Source organism: Leuciscus leuciscus (genome assembly GCF_965113295.1).
Source record: "Leuciscus leuciscus genome assembly, chromosome: 3".
NCBI lineage: Eukaryota > Metazoa > Chordata > Actinopteri > Cypriniformes > Leuciscidae > Leuciscus > Leuciscus leuciscus.
Genome location: NC_138727.1, coordinates 62,338,023 through 62,359,568, shown reverse-complemented (window position 1 = coordinate 62,359,568; position 21,546 = coordinate 62,338,023). Strand labels below are relative to the sequence as shown.

General features: G+C 35.2%; 1 protein-coding gene and 1 long non-coding RNA gene across 2 annotated transcripts; both read left to right on the top strand.

The window, feature by feature from the left end:
- LOC309493744 (caspase b-like) lies at positions 1-6,778 on the top strand. Its single transcript, XM_082162970.1, has 8 exons — positions 1-223; positions 3,266-3,539; positions 3,994-4,139; positions 5,010-5,183; positions 5,306-5,597; positions 5,703-5,786; positions 5,993-6,102; positions 6,243-6,778. Exons 2-8 carry the CDS (start codon positions 3,275-3,277, stop codon positions 6,372-6,374), a joined length of 1,203 nt encoding a protein of 400 aa, XP_082019096.1. The 5' UTR covers positions 1-223; positions 3,266-3,274; the 3' UTR covers positions 6,375-6,778.
- A 13,496-nt stretch (positions 6,779-20,274) lies between these two features.
- LOC309493947 lies at positions 20,275-21,546 on the top strand. Its single transcript, XR_014204124.1, has 3 exons — positions 20,275-20,898; positions 21,001-21,031; positions 21,121-21,546. It is a non-coding gene; the product is annotated as an uncharacterized lncRNA (long non-coding RNA).

Here is a 21,546-nt window from a genome sequence, read left to right as displayed (position 1 = left end):
GGATCATCTCAAATCGTTTTACACTAGTACTCGAGTGCTTTATTGCTTAGTGGTTCGCGCGCTCAGATGAGGGACGGACAGAGTCAAAGAGAAAGTAAAACTCCTAAACTATAAAGCTCAAACACAGAGACACGAAACTCCTGAACTAAAGCTCAAAGACGAACTCTACACGAAACTCCTAAACTAAAGCACAAAGACGGACGAAACCCCGATCACCAGAGACGTGAGTAGAACATCCTATAATTCACTTTAACCAATTCCAATATCTGCTTTAAGTTTATTGTTTTTGTTTATTATTATTATTATTATTATTTATTTTATTTTTTGCCACGAAGCCACTAAAAGGACACGGTGAAGAACAAATATGTGAGCTGGAACGAGGGAGAAAATTCGGATAATTGCGTTTCCCCCGGGAAACTTAGCTTTCTCTGGCAAAGAACACAAAAGTTTTGCGAGTGAAGTAACGCAACAGTTTTTTGCGAAAGAATACAACATAATTGTCGAATAATTTTCCACCACCATGTCCATATGGCCTTAGGGTTTCCGTATGTAAACATACTTCCGTATTGTAGCAGTGTACACGTTTGTACCTAATTTAGAAGAACCTTTTTAAAGGAGACAGTCGGTCCCTTTAGGTACAGTTTTTGTACCTTTTCTTTTTTTCTTTTTTTTTTCTGAGAGGGAATGTTCTGACGAACAAGATCCTGTAGTTTATTAGAAGTAACTTAGTGCAAGTCTGCAACAATTAGTCTGTAAATCCTATTTATGTCACTCGCGTTCTTCTGTCGTGATATTTGAATTCGTCCTCATTAATAGGTTAATCAAAAGACTGGCCCTGCGTCCCAATGTGCATACTATCCATCCTAAATAGTATGTGACATTAGTAATTGTCAATACTATTTAGGGCAGATAGGGTGGATAGTATGCACTGTGTGGGTGTTTCACTATTTTGTGCCACGTATCCTTGTTTCTGGCGAGCACGGGATCGTTTTGCTTTGATCAAAGTTCACACACCTTACTCAGTTACCTCGTTTTGAACTTTCTATTCATCATAGCATCATAAAATAAATGTGTAAAAAACATTGATAATAATCATAAATGTTTCTTGAGCATCAATCATCATATTTGAATGATTTCTGAAGGATCACGTGACACTGAAGACTGGAGTAATGTTTTTTTTTTTTTTTTTTTGCAAATTTTATTAACATTTTGTCAAAGTACAATTTTAACATGTATACGAAATTGAATCAATATACAGCTTCATATATCTGATCTTAACAAGGTGAACAAAATAAGAGACATGAAAAGATCCGAAATAAAATAGAAATAAAATAACAAAACACATAGATACATAAATGAAAAACACTTAGGGGTCTGCTTATGCATTAAAGTTAAAATAATGAAATAATTTGATTGTTTTGTTTAATTTTGTGCAGATAATATTTAGTTACATATTTTTCATTGGCTGATAAATATGGCTCAGTGACTATAAGAAGTATTTGAAATTTGCTTAGAGAAATATTCTTTTTTATCTTTTGGGAAATAAATCTTTGTAAATGGGACCAAAAGGAAGCTACAAGGGGAAAATCAACAAAAACATGCTCAATGGTTTCTCCTTCACAGCCACAGAATGTACAAATGTTACACACAGTTGGAAAAAAAGTACAGATGTTTGCTTTTGAAGGGTAATACCTGTGAACAATTTTGAATAAAACTTCTTTGATTTTATTTACAATGATATACTGATGAGGTAGCAGGAAGATCATGTTCCATAATTTCTTGTCCAGTAAAGTCCATCGGTGTTTACATATAGGAGTACTGGCAGGATCAAGTATGTTTCTAATAAAAGTATTGTTACATCTCTTATCTGTAAGTGGAATGCCAGAAATAGCAGGAGAACCGACTGTTACAGATAGAGAAGTATCTGTCTGTATGCTCTGCGCTAAAGAAACACCACTAACAGGAATAGACTCAATCACCATTTCGAATTCTTCTTGAGATGTATCAATACCATGTTTTTCCATGAAGTGCTCATAAGAATAAAATTCATTTTTTGTATTTAGCAGATTGTTTACTGTATTCAGATTACTTATAAACCAATTATTCAGAAAGAGTGTTTTGTTTTTGTGTAGTATACTGTATATGTATTGTTCCAGAGAATACAGTTGTGAGGGGAGAAATTGTGGACTGGAGTAATGTTGCTGAAAATTCAGCTTTGATCACAGGAATAAATTACACTTTACTGTATATTTACATAGAAAACAGCGGTTTTAAATTGTAATAATATTTCACAATATGACTATTTTTGTTTGTATATTTAATCAAATAAATGCAGCCTTGGTGAGCAGAAGATATAAAAGCATTAAAAATCTTACCAATCTAAATATTGACCGGTAGTGTGTGTGTGTGTGTGTGTGTGTGTGTGTGTGTGTGTGTGTATGAATGATAGATAAAATAACATAACTAGCCTATATTTTATGTAAGATACTGATGTTCTAAAATTGTGTTGACAACACTTCCGTCATAAACCTTGTGAAACTTTTAATTGTGTTGTTATAATCCCTCTATATTTGTGACAATATCTTGTATAGTTGATCATGCTCGAGTCACACAGACTTTCAGCATGCAAAACACAACAATTATTTTTTTATTTTTTTTGTGATCAAATTTTTCTTTTTTCTTTTAGAAAGACAATACATACAGGTATATACAAGCCACATATATATATATATATATATATATATATATATATATATATATATATATATATTCACATATACACCTATATATATATAAGCATATACTGTATAATGAAGCATATGATTACAGTTACATTTTATTTAAAGTAAATTATCAAGTTCTCTCAGTTCTTTTTTAGTAACTAGAACTTTTGTGTAAGTGAACTACAGTACACAAACTAAGCTTTTGTCAGTTCAACATACTATTCCTATTTCACTTTACTTGGCAATCGGTTTGCATGATTTTTAAAGTCTAACTAATTCGATTTTTCAGTGTTGCGACAGCTTTGACGACATAGTGATGGTGTGGTCACACACACACTGATTTTAAGCATGAAAAATGATTACATTTTTATTTATTTTTTACCCCGCACCAGAACACTGCAAATAACACTGAACTTTCCCCTAAAGTTCCCATTTGGGTGTTTTTTTTTGGAGATAAATGAGAACAGTCTGGAAATGTTCTTTTTATTTTCAGTGTGTTTGTATCCAATAAAGACTTTTATTTCTTTGCCTTTTTCTCCTAGTAACACAAAATGGACGTTATAACACAGATGATTGATGCACTTAACAATCTTGGTAATGATGACTTCGAAAACTTTAAATGGAACCTGTGTAAAGGTCTGGTACCAGGCATCGACCCTATTCCTAAAGCAGACCTTGAGAATGCTCATCGGAGAGGTGTTGTGGATCGCATGGTAGATAAGTACAGTGATGAGGCTGGGAAGATCACAGTACAAACGCTGCGCAAAATCAACCAAAATCATCTAGCAAAGACCCTTGAGTCGAAACTTCAGGAAGGTAAAGAATAACAATTTATTAAGATTGAGCAGTAGTCATCACTTTAAAAAAATAAAGAGAAATATACATGAAATTGTACAGTTATTTTAAAACGTTTGTATATAAAAATGTGTTTATGATTATAATACAATAAAATAACCATGTGAATATTGTGCAATAGATCAAACAGAAAATTAGGTTGAAAAATAGGGTGTGATTCAGTGTCATTATATTGTATTGTACAGTAAAATGGCAGTATTAAGATATGTATAAGATGGGTTGATATTTATGTAAAGTAAAAAAAAAAAAGAAAAAAAAGAAAAATAAGGTTTATGACCTGAAAACAAGGACCTTGAAAGTGTCTCTTCAAAGTCTTAATGCTGTATACTTTCATTCATAAACAGCTGTAGCTGCAGACAGATGTAGAGAATGTTCTTCTGTTGATATATTGTGATGTGTGTTTTCCTGACTTCAGTTCAGCGGTCTGAGCCGGAGGACAGAAGAAATGCTTCAGTGTCTGTGGAGGATCAGCCCATCCAGTCCGACTGGAAGAGAGCAGACACTATTATCCAAAGCAGCCAAGAGTTTAAGGACAGAATTCTCAGAGAAAACAGAAATAATGCAAGTATCTGTTTCTATACTTTTGTGAAAGCAGTGCATTCAGGGATTGCTAGTCCAGCTTTTGTAGGTCCGCCGTCCTGCAGAGTTTAAGTCCATCCAGCATCTGAAGCAGCAAGAGTTCAGGATTAATGAGGATTTCAGGCAGGAACTGTCACAATAGCAGTGAATAAAGTCCACAGAAGAAGGTCAGATGAAGATTAATTCAAAATAAAAGTATTGAATCAAACAATCTCATCATCCACAGGTAACAGTGTGTTCTAGTACAAACTCCAAACACAAATTATAACCAACAACTAGAGAAATGAGGAGCTTATATATACAGATAATGAACTAAAACGACAAGCAGGTGCGATGATTAAATGAGTTACCATAGCAACAAATGAAAGAGAGAAACATGAACAAAGAACACAGGAAATTATGAAATTCAAGTCCATGATAGTGAAATTAACAAAGACTGAATGTCTCTGAGAGGATCTGAACGCTGATGGACTGTGGCCCTCCAGATGCTGGACACATTAATCTTGTTTTAATACCAGAGATATGTCAAATATCAGTTAATAGCCAATGTTAATTTGAACATTGAGTTTTCAAGCTTATGATATATTATGAAAAATTACGTTGTTAAACATACTCTATTTATTTATTATGGCCATTTCTGTATTTAATATTCTTTTTCTCTCATGATATCAACAACAATATGGGAAAACATTAATTTATGGCCTCTAAATCTAAATAACGTTTTATGATTATGAATTTTATATTGTTGAATCATCTATTCACACAATGCATTTATAATCACTCCTTATTTAGTTTCAGTTCAGGTGACTCTATTAATGTTATAATTCTGCTAATACTGATGTTTTCTCACAGGTTTATATCCCAATGGACAAGTCTCAGAGGAAACGTTTAGCTCTGCTGATCACCAACATACAGTTCAAGCACTTACAGTACAGGGCTGGAGCAGAGAGAGACGAGGAGAACATGGAGTGGCTGCTGACAGCTTTGGGTTACAGAGTTGAGAAATACAGAGATCTAACTGGGCAAGTGCGTATAGAGCTAGTGGACTTCTGATGTGGATATAGAGATGTGAACAAATATTTTACAATGCATTATATACTCTGCATTTCTGAAAAAGAAAAGAAAAAAAAAGACGTTTTTATTGACAGGAAATATCTACTAGAGTCAAGGACTTCGCTGCACATCCTGAACATGAAGACTCGGACAGCACCTTTGTGGTCCTGATGTCTCACGGGGACATAATCCAAAATAAAGAAGACAAAGGTGTCAAATATGAGGACCGATTCCTAAATAAAGATGCCATTTTAGGGGTCAACTACCATGAGAGTAAAAACCCCAATGATTTCTTCATTGTTGACGACATCTTCTCCAGTCTGAGCTTAAAGAATCATGCTCTGAATGATAAACCAAAGGTTATTCTGATTCAAGCTTGCAGAGGAGGTACGACATTATCATATTTCTGTTTCTCTTTGTACTCTGTATTCATATTTTTCCTGGATTTACTGTAATATTATCATCCATATTATTAACCGTTTCTCTGTCCAGAACACCCAGGAGGTGTGGATATACAATCAGACTCCGCTGTGCACATAGAGAAAGACTTCATCTGCTTTAAGTCCTGCCTCCCTGGTAAGTGCTCAGAAAACACTGATTTCTGAAACTGATTTGTAGATCATTCTACACACTGTTCATTTTGTTCATATTCAAAAATAAAGCAACTGTTGTCCTTTAAAAAAAAAAAAGTTACTTTAATGTTGATTCACACTTGAAGCAGTCTGTTCATGTTTGGGTTGCTTTGTGAAGTTCTTCAACCTACCAATGGCTTTTCTCCACAGGTATCAGTGCATACAGGGATCGTGTCGAAGGAAGTTATTTTATCTGTTACATCATGGAGGTGTTCTGTAAACAGGCTCATGTTGATGAAATTAAAGATTTGTTCACGAAGGTAAATGTTGAAAATCCCATTTAAATTGGTTTGCTTTATTTCAGCCCAAAAGTAAAATAATCTCTTGTGCTTTGCTCAGCTAAAATACATACAGGAGTTTGCTTCTTGTCACATTCACATGTGATCTTTTTTTATTATAGGTCACCTTACGCATGGAGAAAGATCCACGATTCAAGCATTTAGAGATTAGAAAGGATGAATTTGCTAAACTAATGCCGTGTATTGACAGGACGTCCCTTTCCAAGAAACTCTACCTGTTCCCTGGACTCTGAGGATGTGTAGTGTAACATCAGTTTAAGGCAAGACACCTGAAATCTACAATAGAAATGTATAAAGTTTAATAAAAAAGCTAAATAGAACAAAATCTCAAGACCAGTGAACGAGTGTCTTGCCTTGAATCGAGTTAAAGAGGCATTATATACAAAAATGCATTCCAGATATATACAGGCAGTATATTGCATGCAATTTTCACTTATATTCATTTTACTCTCTTTTAATTAAATTTGTAATGTACTTTTCCATTTTCATATTACTATATTTACCATTTAACTGCTAAGGAGTTTCCATCCAGAATTGCTCTACTTCTTTCATTAGATAGCTTAATTCTTCTTCTTCTACTTTTGATATAACTTTGATAAAAGTGCAAATTAATCAATAAAGCTTTTCTAATTTGTTACCATGCCTTTGTGTCTTGCCTCCAGCATCTGTGTTTGTAGAAGATTTCACATATGGGAAGCGTCCGACTCATATTAAATATATCAGACTGAATCTGATATCGCTGAATAAACGGGAAACTAACAAAACTCTCCTGTTGCTCTAAAGCTTTTGTGTAGCGCTCTCAATACCCTAATTGCTGACCAAATGTGTTTATAAAACTAAAATATATGAACAAAAAATACAAAAAGGTACTGTAAAATATCACAGTACAAACTAAGAATTATAGTTTTAATCATTTCATTATAAGATAATAGTGTTTAACCAAGCGGCAACATTCTGATCTGAAAAATGAAGCCTACCCGGAAGTGCGAAAAACTGCAATACATCGAAAATCCGCTAGGGGAAGGTCCCAAAAGGGAGCAAATGTCCATAGCCCCCATGTTAAAATGTCCGTTTTCACAGCATAAATTCATGTTTTTACAGGTTGGTCCCATGGACTTTTATTGTATTTTTCGATAGGTTCCGAGTGCCCGACAACCATGAGGGCTGTGAATTTTCTTCTAACTCGTTAGTTTAGATCGTATTTAGATATAAAATGTATGACAATAAGGGCGTGGTTAACTTTGATTGACAGCTTGATTGACAGCTGACAAGGCAGCGCCACGTAGAATGACAACATAAGAAGCGCCATTTTTTAATACAGTTGACATATAATACTACTGTTTCTGCATCATGAAATATAGTTTTAAGAGTTTTTCAGGCGAGAATGTAGTTGTTTAAAGCTCAAATATGTGGTTTATTTATAAAGATTTATGAAAAATTGTATCCAGTTGTGAGATCCAGCGATGACCGGGCGCTCAGCGCGATGTACCCCGCCTGGAGCAGCCTTTCCTCGGCTAGACGTTCTTTTGCCGCTGACTCTGGCGTCTAGTGGTTAAACATGAGATATAATTCGTCTTGTGTATATCTAACGGGCGATTTTTGGTCTCGTAACGTAAATCTATAATTTGTTCCCTGGGCAATCGTTTTGGCTGAGGGGAAGTTTCATAACTTTATAAGCTATTTAACTTTACTGTTGTATGGTTAGACTAGATCGAGCGCTGACTTTTTATGTTTGACTGAATTGTTTGCTTTATTTGTATAGCTTCTTGTAACTTTACCTTTTACTTATACTTTTATAATAGCTAATATTGATAAAACTGAAATTTAACAAAAAGAGACTGGGTTGAGTTTTGTCATTTTAAATTTTAATACAACGGATATGATCTGTAATGTTGTTTACTGCAACATCTGTTGTTTAGTACAAATGCACATATTGCCTGGACCATATTAAAATGTTTAATATTTTTATATTATATTTAAAACGAAAAGAGGCAGGTTTGTGTTTTATATTTCGTTTTGTTATAAATAGGCAAACGTTATGTGCAGTGAATATAATCAATACGTGTTGCCTGAACCACATTTGTGTGGCTATAATGTTTAAGATTTCTTTAAATGAAAACGAAAAGAGTTAGTGTGGTGTTTTATAACATATTTCGTTGCCTAAAATATACACAGAGATAACCGGAGTAGCAGAGCGAGCTGAGTGACGCGCGCTGCGTTAGAAGGTGGGCGGGGTTAGGGTTTCCCAAGATTTTCCAAGATGGCGCCGCCCATACCCCCCATAAACGGCTTCAAACCCGTTCTTCAGAAAGTCTATGGGTGACGTCACAGACGCTTTGTCCATATTTTTTACAGTCTATGTGTTTAACACATAGTGAGACAAAAATGACTTTACAACAAAACACCAGGGGCCTGTACCATGAAGCCGGTTTAGGTGGCTAGCCAGCTATGTTTCAGTTTAGTTTCCACCAAAGTAGTTGATATGACGGACCACCTGTCAAAAAATGATTGATTGACAGGTGCCCCGCCCCTTCCGGTGACAGGTCCCGCCCCTTCCGGTGACATGTCCCGCCCCTTCCGGTGTCCCGCCCCCTCCGGTGTCCCGCCCCTTCCGGTGACATGTGTCCCGCCCCTTTTGACTTTTGATTGACAGTTTGACAGCTAGTTTTGACTTTTGATTGACAGGTTGACAGTTAGTATGACTTTTAATCATGTTTTGACAGCTAGTTTTGACTTTTGATTGACAGTTTGACAGCTTTTGATCATGTTTTGACAGCTAGTTTTGACTTTTGATGTCTTTTGAAGTCTTTTGATATTGACAGAAAGTGTTATAACAATATGTCATGGTATCTGACAGCTAGTTTGATGCCTTTTGAACATGACAGTTAGTGTTTTTGAAGCCTTTTGATCGTTTGAAGACACTGTGATTAAATAATACGTCATGGCTATATGACAGCTAGTTTTAATTGTTTGAAGCCTTTTGAACATGACAGTTAGTGTGTGTTTTTGAAGTTGGTATCACACACACGATCCTCCCTACATATTCCTGAGCGTATCCGGGCTGTACTGTGAAACTGATAAGGGGAAAACTGTGGAAGTTTATCTCACACACAAATGTTGAAAAACCATTCAGTTCTTTTAAAAGAATATAAATTATTATAAATAATTTAAAATAAAGATCTTACTAAAACCTCACTCAAAAAGTTTAAATAAAATGGAGTCACAAAAACAATTGCAATAAGTCTCTCAAAGCACCGTCTGTGTGGGCCGCGTGCGCGTGTCTCTCTCTCTCTCTGTGTGTGTGTGTGTGTGTCACGGGATTCCCCCTGCCACCCTTTTGAGCTCTGACATCTGAAACGTGCTGTTCAGACACTGTGATTAAACAATGTCGTACAAAAACATTCTATCCTTTAAAATAATGATCTTGCTCATTTAACTAAAGTTGAAAAAAACATACTGTTTTCATGCTAATTCAACTAAGGTTGAAAAACTGTGGAAGTTTATCTCACACAAACGTTGAAAAACCATTCGGTTCTTTTAAAAGAATATAAATGAAATGCTTATAAAATATATCTTACCAAAACCTCACACCAAAAGATTGAATAAAATGAGAGTCACAAAAATTGCAATCAGTTAAATGTTTATATAGTTAAACAAGTATATGAATGGGTTCAAAATTGTTTTACACAACTTGTTTACTGAATTCATATAGTCATTCCTGAATGACCTCACACTGTCTCAAAACATAGGGAGTCATAGCGTCTCTCTCTCTCTCTCTCTCTCTCTCTCTCTCTCTCTCTCTCTCTGTGTGTGTGTGTGTGTGTATGTGTGTGTGTGTGTGTGTGTCAGAGAGTCACACAAATTCAGTGATCAGGATATCAGGTGCTGAGTTTATTTATAAGAAGTATAATAAAGTTTAAATGATATATTTTAAAAACAAAAGACTGTTTAAATAAAATCTTTAAAGTTTGAATACATACACATCTTCTATTTATCTTTTAGAAGATTACTGTGACCTAAAGTATTATTGTTACTAAACAATGTCTGTTGTTTAGTACGAAAAACCATACTTAGTCGTCTTAAATCTCATTTCAATTCAATCATTCAATGAATCATTTCAAGATTCAATCAGCATTTTTTGTCCATGCGGAGTCTCAATTTTTGTGGCTTTCCACAGCCATAATGATTTTTGTACCGTAACTGCATAGTCTATCATCCCTTACACCTAAACACGCTGATTTTTCTCAATTTATTTCAAAGCATAATCGTAAAAGTTTAAATATGATCTTTTAAAAATGAAAGATTGTTTTAGTTTGAAGTTTAAATTTCTTAACTTTCTTGCTTGAAAAAATCTTTAAAGTTTGAATACATTCATATCTTCTATTTATCTTTTAGAAGATTACTGTAATGATTTTGTTTAAATTGAACCTAAGGTATAATTGTTATTAAACAATGTTTGTTCAAAAACTTTAGACGGTTGAAAAACTGTACTTAGTCGTCTTAAATCTCATTTATATGAAAAGATTCAATCATAATTTTTGTCCATGCGGGGTTTCAATTTTTATGGCTTTCCATAGCCATTATGATTTTTGTACCGTAACTGCAAATTCAGCAATCAGGATATCAGGTGCTTAATTTATTTCAAAGTATAATCTTACAAGTTTAAATGATATCTTTTAAAAATGAAAGATTGTTTAAATAAAATCTTTAAAGTTTGAATACATACACATCTTCTATTTATCTTTTAGAAGATTACTGTGACCTAAAGTATTATTGTTATTAATTAAACAATGTCTGTTCAAAAACTTTAGATGGTTAAAAAACCGTACTTAGTCGTCTTAAATCTCATTTCAATTCAATCATTCAATGAATCATTTCAAGATTCAATCAGCATTTTTTGTCCATGCGGAGTTTCAATTTTTGTGGCTTTCCACAGCCATAATGATTTTTGTACCGTAACTGCATATTCTATCCCTTACACCTAAACACGACCATCACAGAAAACTACATTTTCAAAAATGTAAAAAAAAGTTTTAGCTAAATAAATATATAAATAAAAACACCTTACATTTCCAGAGAGGTGAAGTAGTTCTTTATGCAACGATAAAAAACAATCCAAAAAGCAAATAGTTTAAGTTGTCAAACAAAACACCCCCAGATCCTTCAGAGATAAACTACAGTGTGAACTGAAGCTTCAGGATATAGGGTAACAGACCAGATGAGTCTCGGGGGACAATGTCACAGTAAATCTAGTCCGCGTTCCAGAGTACATCCAGAGTTTTATACTAAATTCATTTAAAAGCATAACCTTAAAAGTTTAAATTAGATATTTATATATGTCAATAAAAGTTTTATTAAAATCATATCTTATTTATCTTCTTAGAAGACTTATGTATTATTTTTACTAAACAGCGTCTGTTCAAAAACTTTAGATGGTTGAAAAACTGTACTTAGGCGTCTTAGATCTTATTTATACAAAAATATTTCAAACAGTATTTTGTCCATACAACATGTTGTCAAAGTTTGTCACAATGTTTTGTTGTTGCGTTATTTTGAAGAAATCCGAGGACTCTACGTTGCTCTTATTTAGACTAAGTTGTATCATCGAGTTAAATGTAAATTTGCAAATCCAAATGATAGGAAAACTTTATGATAGGAAAGTACGGACAGCGCCTTTGACCAAGCCTCTACATATGGGGCACTTGCGTAGAGAAGGCGCACATTCTTTGCACACAACTAGGTGACCACAGGGGATGAAGACAATGTTCACTTCCTTATCCATGCAAACTTTGCATGTGCGCTCCTCTTGAAGTCTTCTTAACTGTTCCTCCATAGGCAAGTCTGAAAGATCTTGACTCGGTGATGCAGCTTCATTTGTCTGGGCCATCAGTTCTCTCAGCAGGCAGACATCATTCTTCTTGATCCAGTTGCGGAAGACCTCTGCTGCTGCATTTCCTTTCGACAGGACTAACTCAATGAGCTGCCCTGTCTGCTGCTTGACTGTAGTGTAGTTACGAATAATGTCATACTCTTTCTGTGAGATGACGTTCTCCTCTAGAAGATGGTCCATTAAGCACTGCACACTTTTTAGCCGCTGTGACACGGCAAGATGATGTTTCTTAAGAAAAGTAAGAAACTTACTTTCTCGCTCCTCCTCTCTCTTCTCATCTTCCGCACGTAGTAAATCAGACACAAATTCTTGAACGGTTTTGTAATTTTCTCCACTTGCGAGAATTTTGCTTTGAACGGTTTGCTTCACCACAGGATTGTTCATCATCACTGCATCTTCTCCAGGACCCAGGTGTACAGCAGCTGGATCAACAAATTCTCTTGAGTCGCTGTCTCCATTAGTCAATAGCTGTTCAAATAGTCTTGGAAATCTTGCTTGAATCTGATGAACAAACTCTTGGCCCTTTTCTTGCAACAGGTATTCACATCTTGGAAACCACTTAGCATGTTCTCTCCATGGATCATCACCAGACTCCCAACATCTGAGTCCACCATCACAACAAAAGCACTTCACGTCATCATTACGACCAACATAGTAAAAACCAGCCTTAGCCAATTGGTCTGGTCGAACAGTTATTCTTGAGGGCCAGTTGACAAATGTGAGCAACCTTTCTTCACACTGTTGCATTGCCGATCCATTGGAAAGGCCGCCACCAGATAAAGGTACATTATCTGCACGGTCACCTTGAACAAAGCGGCAGTTGGGGTAATGCCTCTGGTGCTCTGATGCTGCCCGATCTCCCGGTTCCCAGTTGCTAAGCTGGCCTCCACAACTGAAGCAAGCCACTCTGTCGCCCTGGCCAACGTAGTAGAAACCACTTTTGGCAAGCTCAGCTGGAGCTAATGTAGCAAGAGTCCAATTCTGAAAGGTGTCAAGGCGTTCCAGTTCCCGACGCATGCCAGGATTGTGACAAGTCGGAGGTCGCTGGTGAGACATATCCTCAACTCCACGGGAGGAAATGGGGCTGGAGAGGGCCAGGTTGCTGAATGCCGTGTTTAAGTAACCCACCTGCTCCTCCATTTGGCTTGAAAAAGATGCCGTGGCGGTTGATGTTACGGCTGTCGCAGGGTTGGAAAGCTGTAAGATGGCTACGTTGCGAAGCGGGGGAAAAGGCAGAGTGAGAGGATGACAGGAGGTTTGCTGTGGCGGGTAAAAATGTGACCACAGGGTGTGTCCACTCAAGCCCTTCTCTCTGCTGGACATCCCATGACTAGTGTCTAGTCGTCCATGACAGAACACATAATCTTATTAAACTTATTAAATACCCTCTATGATGCAGGAACCGATGCTAAAAACAAAATCAAACACCACAATTTCAAAAATTGAAAAATCACCACACAATTTCAGGTATTCACATCTTGGAAATGGTTGCCACCTCGGGAATACAGTCATTTAAATGCAGAAATCAAATATTTAAATATTTAATCTTTTAAATCATGTAGTATTTTTAATTATTCTAAATATTATTATTCTAAATATTATCATGTATACTATTATAATACTATTATTATGAGCTCAGACATTTTTTAACCAGATTTTTTTTATTTCAACATTATACTTTCGAGTATACATTGAAGTAGTGAAGAAAATGATAGATCGGCAGTACATAAAGTAAAACGACGTTTACAGATGGTCTAACCAGAATAGAAAATCTCTGCAGGCTATCATGTTTTGCTCTAGGGTATAGTTGACCAGACTTTCAACTATTTCACCAACGTCAGATTTTGCATTTTTTGACACCAGTGACATGCAGAGATCTGTTACAAAAGTCCATATAGCGAGTATCTCTGTGATTTCGAATTCGTCACAACATTCACGCAGCACATCCAGAACTTGTTTGAGGATTACGCCGTTCGGCTCTTTGCCGTTAAAAAACATGGGTGTTACATCAGGCCATGGCTTTGTCAAGCCTCTTACGACATCCATTTCATTTTTGAGATGTGTCACACGTTTGGTATCCTGCGCACAATCGTTTTTCATACCACACGCAGCATCGATGATCCTGTGCATCAAGCCAACCATCTGACCTCTAAAATGATCTTTAAACATAGAGTCTAGCGTAGCTCTTAAAGGACACTCTTTGCCCGTGGCGCACTCACACGCCGGATGATACTTGTTCTCCATCCGTTTTTGCGTCGCCATTTTTTCAACTTTTCGAATAGTCCACTATTCGATGATGAAAGATGCTTTTCGTTCCTGGAATGTTCCCGGAATCTCCTGAGCGAGTCCTTGCGGCACAGTCGTCCAGGGTTTGTGCGTTAATGCTCGGAAGTTTGTGTTTTGGGGTCAGAAGCGTAGTTTACGTCAGGTTCAGGCAAACAGGACTTTCAACTTTTTCCTTCAACCTTTGATCAATGAGATGATGTAGTAGCACAGCAGTCCGAGGCTAGTAGAGCTAGAAGTAGAGCTAGAGTGTGCAATGTCCTGAAATATTTATCAGGACAACGATTGGGGTCCGCCCCCTCGCCCCACTGGAGGGGTTGAATAGGGTGTCGTCATCAGGAAAGCCATAAATAACTATGTAAATTATAGTCACGATGCAACAGAAGTAGCATCATGGAGAAGTTATGCATATGCCACCAGAGAGAAGTTTATTATCTTCACTCATTCCAGTTACAAAATCTGATTAAACACTGTATTCAGTTGGCTTTAAGTTAATTTTACCGACTATGAAGATATTAAAGTTCATAGACCTTTAGCGCATTCAAATGTATTGAGTTAAAATCAATATCGCATTAAACACATCATTACTGTGTTTAATAACTTCAATAGTTATCAAGCACCAGCTGATTTAAGTTTTTCTTCAAACAAAGGTAATTTTCTGATAAATCATAGTACACCTACATGTGTTTTGTTGTATTTTTAAAAACATAGAACCAGAGAACAGAGAACCTTGTGTGGTATTCTATATCCGCATAAAGGGTTAAAATATAAAATATAAATTTTAGCGCTATTTAAAAATTAGGACGGTATAATAATAATATAATGTAAATGTCTCACGTGAAGATGATGGTTTAAACCATCATTTTATCAAATCAAACCAATTCATGTGAATACTGTCGTATATATACAAAGAGAAGACCTAGAGTTCACTAACATTAGCTAACTGTAGGAAACAGATATCCGGGGGAAAGTGTAAAGAAAACGCCATACAAAACATTACAATCACACCCAGCAATGCGATAAGTGTTACGCTGATGTTAAAAATTGTTAAACAATTTCAAAACAGGTTGTTTCAGAAGAAATGCAAACAAAATCTTTTAAACAAAGTCTTGTTTCAGAGTCGGTATGCTCCGGTGAAAACTTTGATGAGGCCAAGAATAATAGCGCTGTTAAACATGCGCTTCAATAACAATGTTCAATATAAACAAGAATCCGACTCTAATGCGCCTCAGCTTGTTTCACATATAACTGTTGATTGTTAGATATAATAGTTAGATGATTTTTCTAACCATTGAAATTTATGATATGTTAAAACATTCAGCATTATGCCGAATAAAAAGAAGATCATAAAAAGAAGAACAATTATTAAGACATAAACACAACGTCTGTTTTCTGGATCGGGCCTAAAAGACAGATGCCTAAAACTCAAAGTATTGGTGGGGACGTAATAAAATGAATCAACCCTCCTTTCACGTATCAACTGTGATTCATTAGCTTAACTGTTGTTTAGCGACATACACAAAATAACTGTGTAATAATAACAAAATAAGTGTAATAGTTAGACAAGTTTGAAGCGTAATAGTAGGTAACAGAAAAAACAGCAATACTCATCTTTCACGTCGATGTTTCGTAGACATAGCAGAAAGATGTTCTAAAATAAACATGATTTGTTTAGTCTTAAACACTCTCATACTAGAAGGACCGTTATTTAATTCTCTTTATGCAATATTTGTTCATGTTTTTCATACATTCCTATATGAACATGTTTGACCACGCTCGGAGACTATATACTTTTTGCAAACTGTACAAAAACAAGATCAATTACAGACATTCAAAAGCTAAAACTGATCACTATAGTGGCTTTTCTGTATTTGTTTTAAATGGCTCATTTACTTTTAACCTAGTTGACCTCTAGAATTTACTTTTGTGCAATTTTACCAAAGTGTGGAACTTTGTTTAACAGCCTCAAGCTTTGATGAATATGCCTCTCTCAGTGCCATAGTCAGATGTGATTCTGTTGTAATAGTTTAAGTGTAAAACAGCATGCGCTTTGTGTGATTCGTAGATAGAGGGAAAGTTTCTTCTTAAAATTTCACTTAAATTCTTAATGGTCATTTATTTATATAAACACTGAATGTTGACGGCTCTCAAAGAAACGTCTTCACCTAAAACACACACACACACAGTCCAACATACAAAATGTGAAACAGTGTCGTCTGAACAAGATGACTAAATCTAGCGGAGTAACAAAACCATCATTTGGATACTTTTTATTATAAACGGAGCTTTTCAATCCTCTTTTCTTAGGGATTTGGTCTTTTGAATCTTAAAGATAAAAAATAAGATGATGTTTTAAAGTTAGTCCATAGGGTGTGGAACTTTGCATCACTATGGTGTGTAAAAATACACCCAAAGATTTAAGCACAACTATTTACACACATACTATGTAGGAGAATATCTAACTGTATATTGTAGATTGTGAACATTGCAGTTTATTTGGGGTCAGAGAACATCCTTAGCTCATACATCTCTTTAATTTTGTGCTGGATGTTAGTTAAAAGATGAAGGTATTAGTTAATAACAAACAAATAAAAAACTTAAAATCAACATGAAGCCATAATATTAATAAATAAAATATGGTATAATTACAGTTTGAAAATGACTTCCATAATATTTTATTTTAGTAAAGGTATGCCCAACACAAAGTTGTGCGTTGTGAGTGAGACCTCGCAAAGATTACGCCAATATTAGATTTCTCGAACATTGCACTATGCCTGAAACTCAGTAATCAACATGCATTTATGTAGGACTGTCAAAAACTGTAGGACTGTCAAAAATCATCTGTTATCATGGTTTAGTTGTATTTTAAAACACTGTTTTTTCTTAAAAATGTTGTGTCAGACGTATTTGGTAGCATGATTATCTTGTTTAATCGTGTATTCAGTCCATCAGATTGATATTTGTAGAAATACATTTATAAAACAAAAAAGAACAAGTTAATGGCCTTGTGTCAGAACACAACAGGTATGAAGATATGTCTGGTTTTTATTTACTTTTTATTCTAACTTTAAAGCTAGATTATCCTTTGAAAAGTGTAATACAGTATTTGATTTTTACACACGCAGTGTTTTCGCCAACTGACCTAAACCGTTGACCCCTGAAGTTATGACTTCTGAAGGCCTTGATTCACTCGGTTGAAAAAATGGTATTTTGTCATTTAAACATCTGAAAAAATAGACTGTGCTTAATATCTGCTAACTCTTTATTGTGATGCTCCCCAACAGATATTCTACTGACTATAAGTAACTCAACTATAAGTAACTCAACTATATCTCAACTTATTCTAACCCTACCAGTCCACTAATACTCTACTAACACTAATGAGAGTTTACTTTACACACTCTGACTCTCACAAGCGAGTTAGTGGGCATGCAGGTGCAACACTACTATAGTCAACAGCAACTGCTACCAAATGATGACTTAAAAACGTTTTAAGTATTACATTAAAAAGGCGTAATTGACAAAGATTGTAATTCTGAATTAAGTAATAATTATGACAAAAAGTCGAAATTATGACTTAAAAAGTTGAAATTAAAATGATGACTATGCGTCATAATTATGAGATGAAAAGTTTAAATGATGACATACTAAATTGAAATTATGATAGATAAAGTAAAATATTCCATAGTGAAATTTTCTGAATTTAGTATAATTGTATTTGTGAAAATGATTCAGTACTGAAACAGCATTTATGAGTTTTTACATATCTTCTGCTTGTTTCTGCAGTTCGTGTAGGCCTCTAAGACTATGAATAACTAAAAATGATTATTGATGAACTTGAATAACTTGAATTTTGTTGGCAATATAAAAAAATTGCCTTCCCATAACGGGAGTCGAACCCGGGCAGCCTGGGTGAAAACCAGGAATCCTAACCGTTAGACATTATGGGAGGCGTTGATACTGCCCCGGCACATTTGAAAGGCTGCACTGCACGGTACAATATAATGCAGGATCATAGTTATGCAGAGCCACAGGAGAAGGAATCCTCGTCGCCAAAAAGCAAAACATTTATTTAAAAGGAAACGTGACCGGCGAATTCAAAACGAGGGTAAATATCGGGATAGCTTTTCACAGGTGGAAAGAGCTAATGAAGGAGAAAGACTTTGCTGGATGGCGCCTTGCATGGCTGACACCGCCGTCGGTGTGTGAATGGGTGAATGTGAGGCTATGTAAAGCACTTTGGTGGCCATAGGTCTGTGAAAGTGCTATATAAATGCAGTCCATTTACCATTTACTTTGAAAGGGATGCTGAAGTTGCCTGCTTTCTTCTCGACAGGTAAGTCAAAGTTACGGTCTAAATGACAAGCTTTTTTCATTGCTTGGTTGTGTAAATCATTATATCATTATATCATTATATAGGCAGCATAACAGTAGAACAAGTACAATTAAACTCGATGAAGTGCTATTGGAAGACATGTTGTCATAGCTTCTTGGCACATAACGGCTACCGCAGTTGCAACACATAAAAATAGTATTATAATAGTATACATAATAATAATATTTAGAATCATTTTTTTTTAAAAAACATGATTTAAAAGATTAAATATTTCAGATCATACTCAACAATTAGCCTACTTAATGTCGAAGCACATTGGTTTAATAAAAACTCGAGTTTTTAGCATTGAAATGATCAAACAAATTCACATCTGTATTAAACAGTTGGACAAAATTCGCTGTAATATAAAATACTCTATCAAATCTAAAAATTTAAATAAAAAGTCGCTTGTTTAAAGCAAACAGAAATCGCTTGAGAAGTGTAAAACAATAAAACCATAACCTCTAATTTGATATTAAATGCTGAACCGAAAAACAGAGTCATAAAGGAATAAAGTAACTATAATATCGGGAATCATCAGATGCTGAAGACGGAAGGTAATGTAATTTATTTATTTATTTTTGTGCTTTTTACGAACGCCCGCTCGACACGTGACGTCACATCTCCGCGCTGCTGTTTTGGCGCGCTTTATGGAAGTTTGAATCGTTGGAGTCATACACACAAGTGCAGCGATGGAGCGCGTGAACACGAGCAGTGTGGGAGGATTCCTGAGATCTTGCGACGATCTGACTGAGAAGATTCGCTGTTTAATACAGAAGAAACTCATCAAGAAGTACTTGAGCAGGTGATATTATGCGCTTACGATTTATGTGTGGATTAAAGAATAGACATTAGTAGAATAGACAAAATAGGCATTTAATGAAGATATATTTTATATCATTGTAGAATGTATTTCTGAGCACCAGACGCTCGCTCTCACTAGCATATGGACACACAATCCCATGCATGCCAAACTATCTAAAATGGTGCCTTCGAAGGGCACTAAAGTTTTTAATCATTATCAACATATTTTTTGATAAAAATAACTATAAAAGAGTTCCAAATGACACTTATTTTTGAGCCCCACAATTTTAAGCGCTCCAAAGTTCTAACTAGAGCAGGGGGCAGAGTTAAAAAGGAACTTTGTTGTTCTTGTCTAGCCTTAATTTACTGAAGGCTATGGATTTTAGGTAAATGTTTATTAAATTAATTCACAATATGTACACATTCATTATTAATCTTATGCCTAATATGATGAAAAAGGCTGTTATTTGTTTCTTCTCCTCTCACATTAAATCACATGTATTATATAGGCCTATTTTAAGTTCAAAATGGTGAAATTAGAAAAAAGTTGATTAGTTTGCCTTGATAATTTTTTTCGTTGTTTAACATTTCTCAAAACTTTTCTGTCAAATTTGAAATGTTTAGTTTAGCTACTTGCACCTTATCTCGCACTTTATGAACGTTGTCAGCAGGAACTCGCTCTCAGCGGCTCCTGTGAACATACTATTGTCCTAACATAGAGTATTATTGTTATTGTCCTAACATAGACTATTGTTTTAACCTGCTGTACATCTGTTCACTGTCCATGTGGCTTTGGTTGCCATATTTATGAGCTAATCTGGCCTTTGAAAAAGTGAATGTTTGAACTCTGGTGTATGCTAAATGAAAACAGGTGAACAGGTGTATGAATGTGTCTGCAGGTGTATCTAACCCTAACAACTAATGACCAACTTTATTTTTGCTATTGTACATACATTTTATTCTTCTAATTGTTTGTCTTTGGTTAACACAGCTGGAGAAGAACAACAGGGAGGTTGGAAGACACAGTAGAGGAACTACAGAATAAATATGGAGAGAAAACAGCATTAAAAAGGATCAAGTACATTGTGAAAAAAATCAGAAAAAAGAATATCAAATGTAGGAAAAGATTTATAATTTACTTTGTTAGTAGTCAATATGTTTCTCAATCTTCAATAAGCTTTACATGGTTTTGGTTGTGTATTTAATTGTTAATTTTTTAACAGATGGTGCACATTCTGGAAACATGACAAATCAACAGCCTAACAACCTTCCACAACGAGAGCATAATAATAATTCTACATCATTCGGACAGCTTAACTTAACAATTGTCCAGAGGAATGGTGGGTCAATATTTGCTCCAATCATGGTAGACAAGACAATATATGGTGATGTTAACATCAGTGTGGTGAGTGTCTGAAAATTTAAGAAACAGTTGCTTAGTTAAGAATAGTTTGTGTATGTTATATATATATATTTATGTATGAGTATTTTTTGTTTTGTTTTTCAGGTGTCTCACTCTACCTCGGTAAACGAACATGGTAAGATCTCTTGTTGTAGAACACTGTGCATTCATAAGCGTGATGCTCCTGTTAATAATATGACTATCCAACTTTGTCCTGATTTTTAGAAATTCTTCAGAATGTAAGGAATGAGAGGACTTTGGAGGGAAGTGCACCACAGTCGGTCTCTCTAAACAAGATCTACACTGAACTGTTTATCATCAATGATGAGACTGACCCCATCAATAGAGAACATGAGATCTGGCAGATCGACACATAATTTAAACACATCAGCTCAGAGACTCATAAACTACAAGGAAATCCTTCAGCCACCCACAGATGAAAATATAATTGTGTGGTGATTTTCCAAATGATACAACTTAGTCTAAGTAAGAGCAATGTAGAGTCCTCGGATTTCTTAAAAATAACGCAACAACAAAACATTGTGACAAACTTTGACAACATGTTGTATGGACAAAATACTGTTTGAAATATTTTTTTATAAATAAGATCTAAGACGCCTAAGTACAGTTTTTCAACCATCTAAAGTTTTT

What these genes read in the sequence shown, in the direction of transcription:
- LOC309493744 (XM_082162970.1), top strand. Translation starts at nt 3,275, where the DNA reads ATGGACGTTATAACACAGATGATTGATGCACTTAACAATCTTGGTAAT. An exon ending in TGAGTCGAAACTTCAGGAAG is followed by an intron (nt 3,540 to 3,993) that starts GTAAAGAATAAC and finishes TCCTGACTTCAG; the next exon opens with TTCAGCGGTCTGAGCCGGAG. An exon ending in GATTCAAGCTTGCAGAGGAG is followed by an intron (nt 5,598 to 5,702) that starts GTACGACATTAT and finishes TTCTCTGTCCAG; the next exon opens with AACACCCAGGAGGTGTGGAT.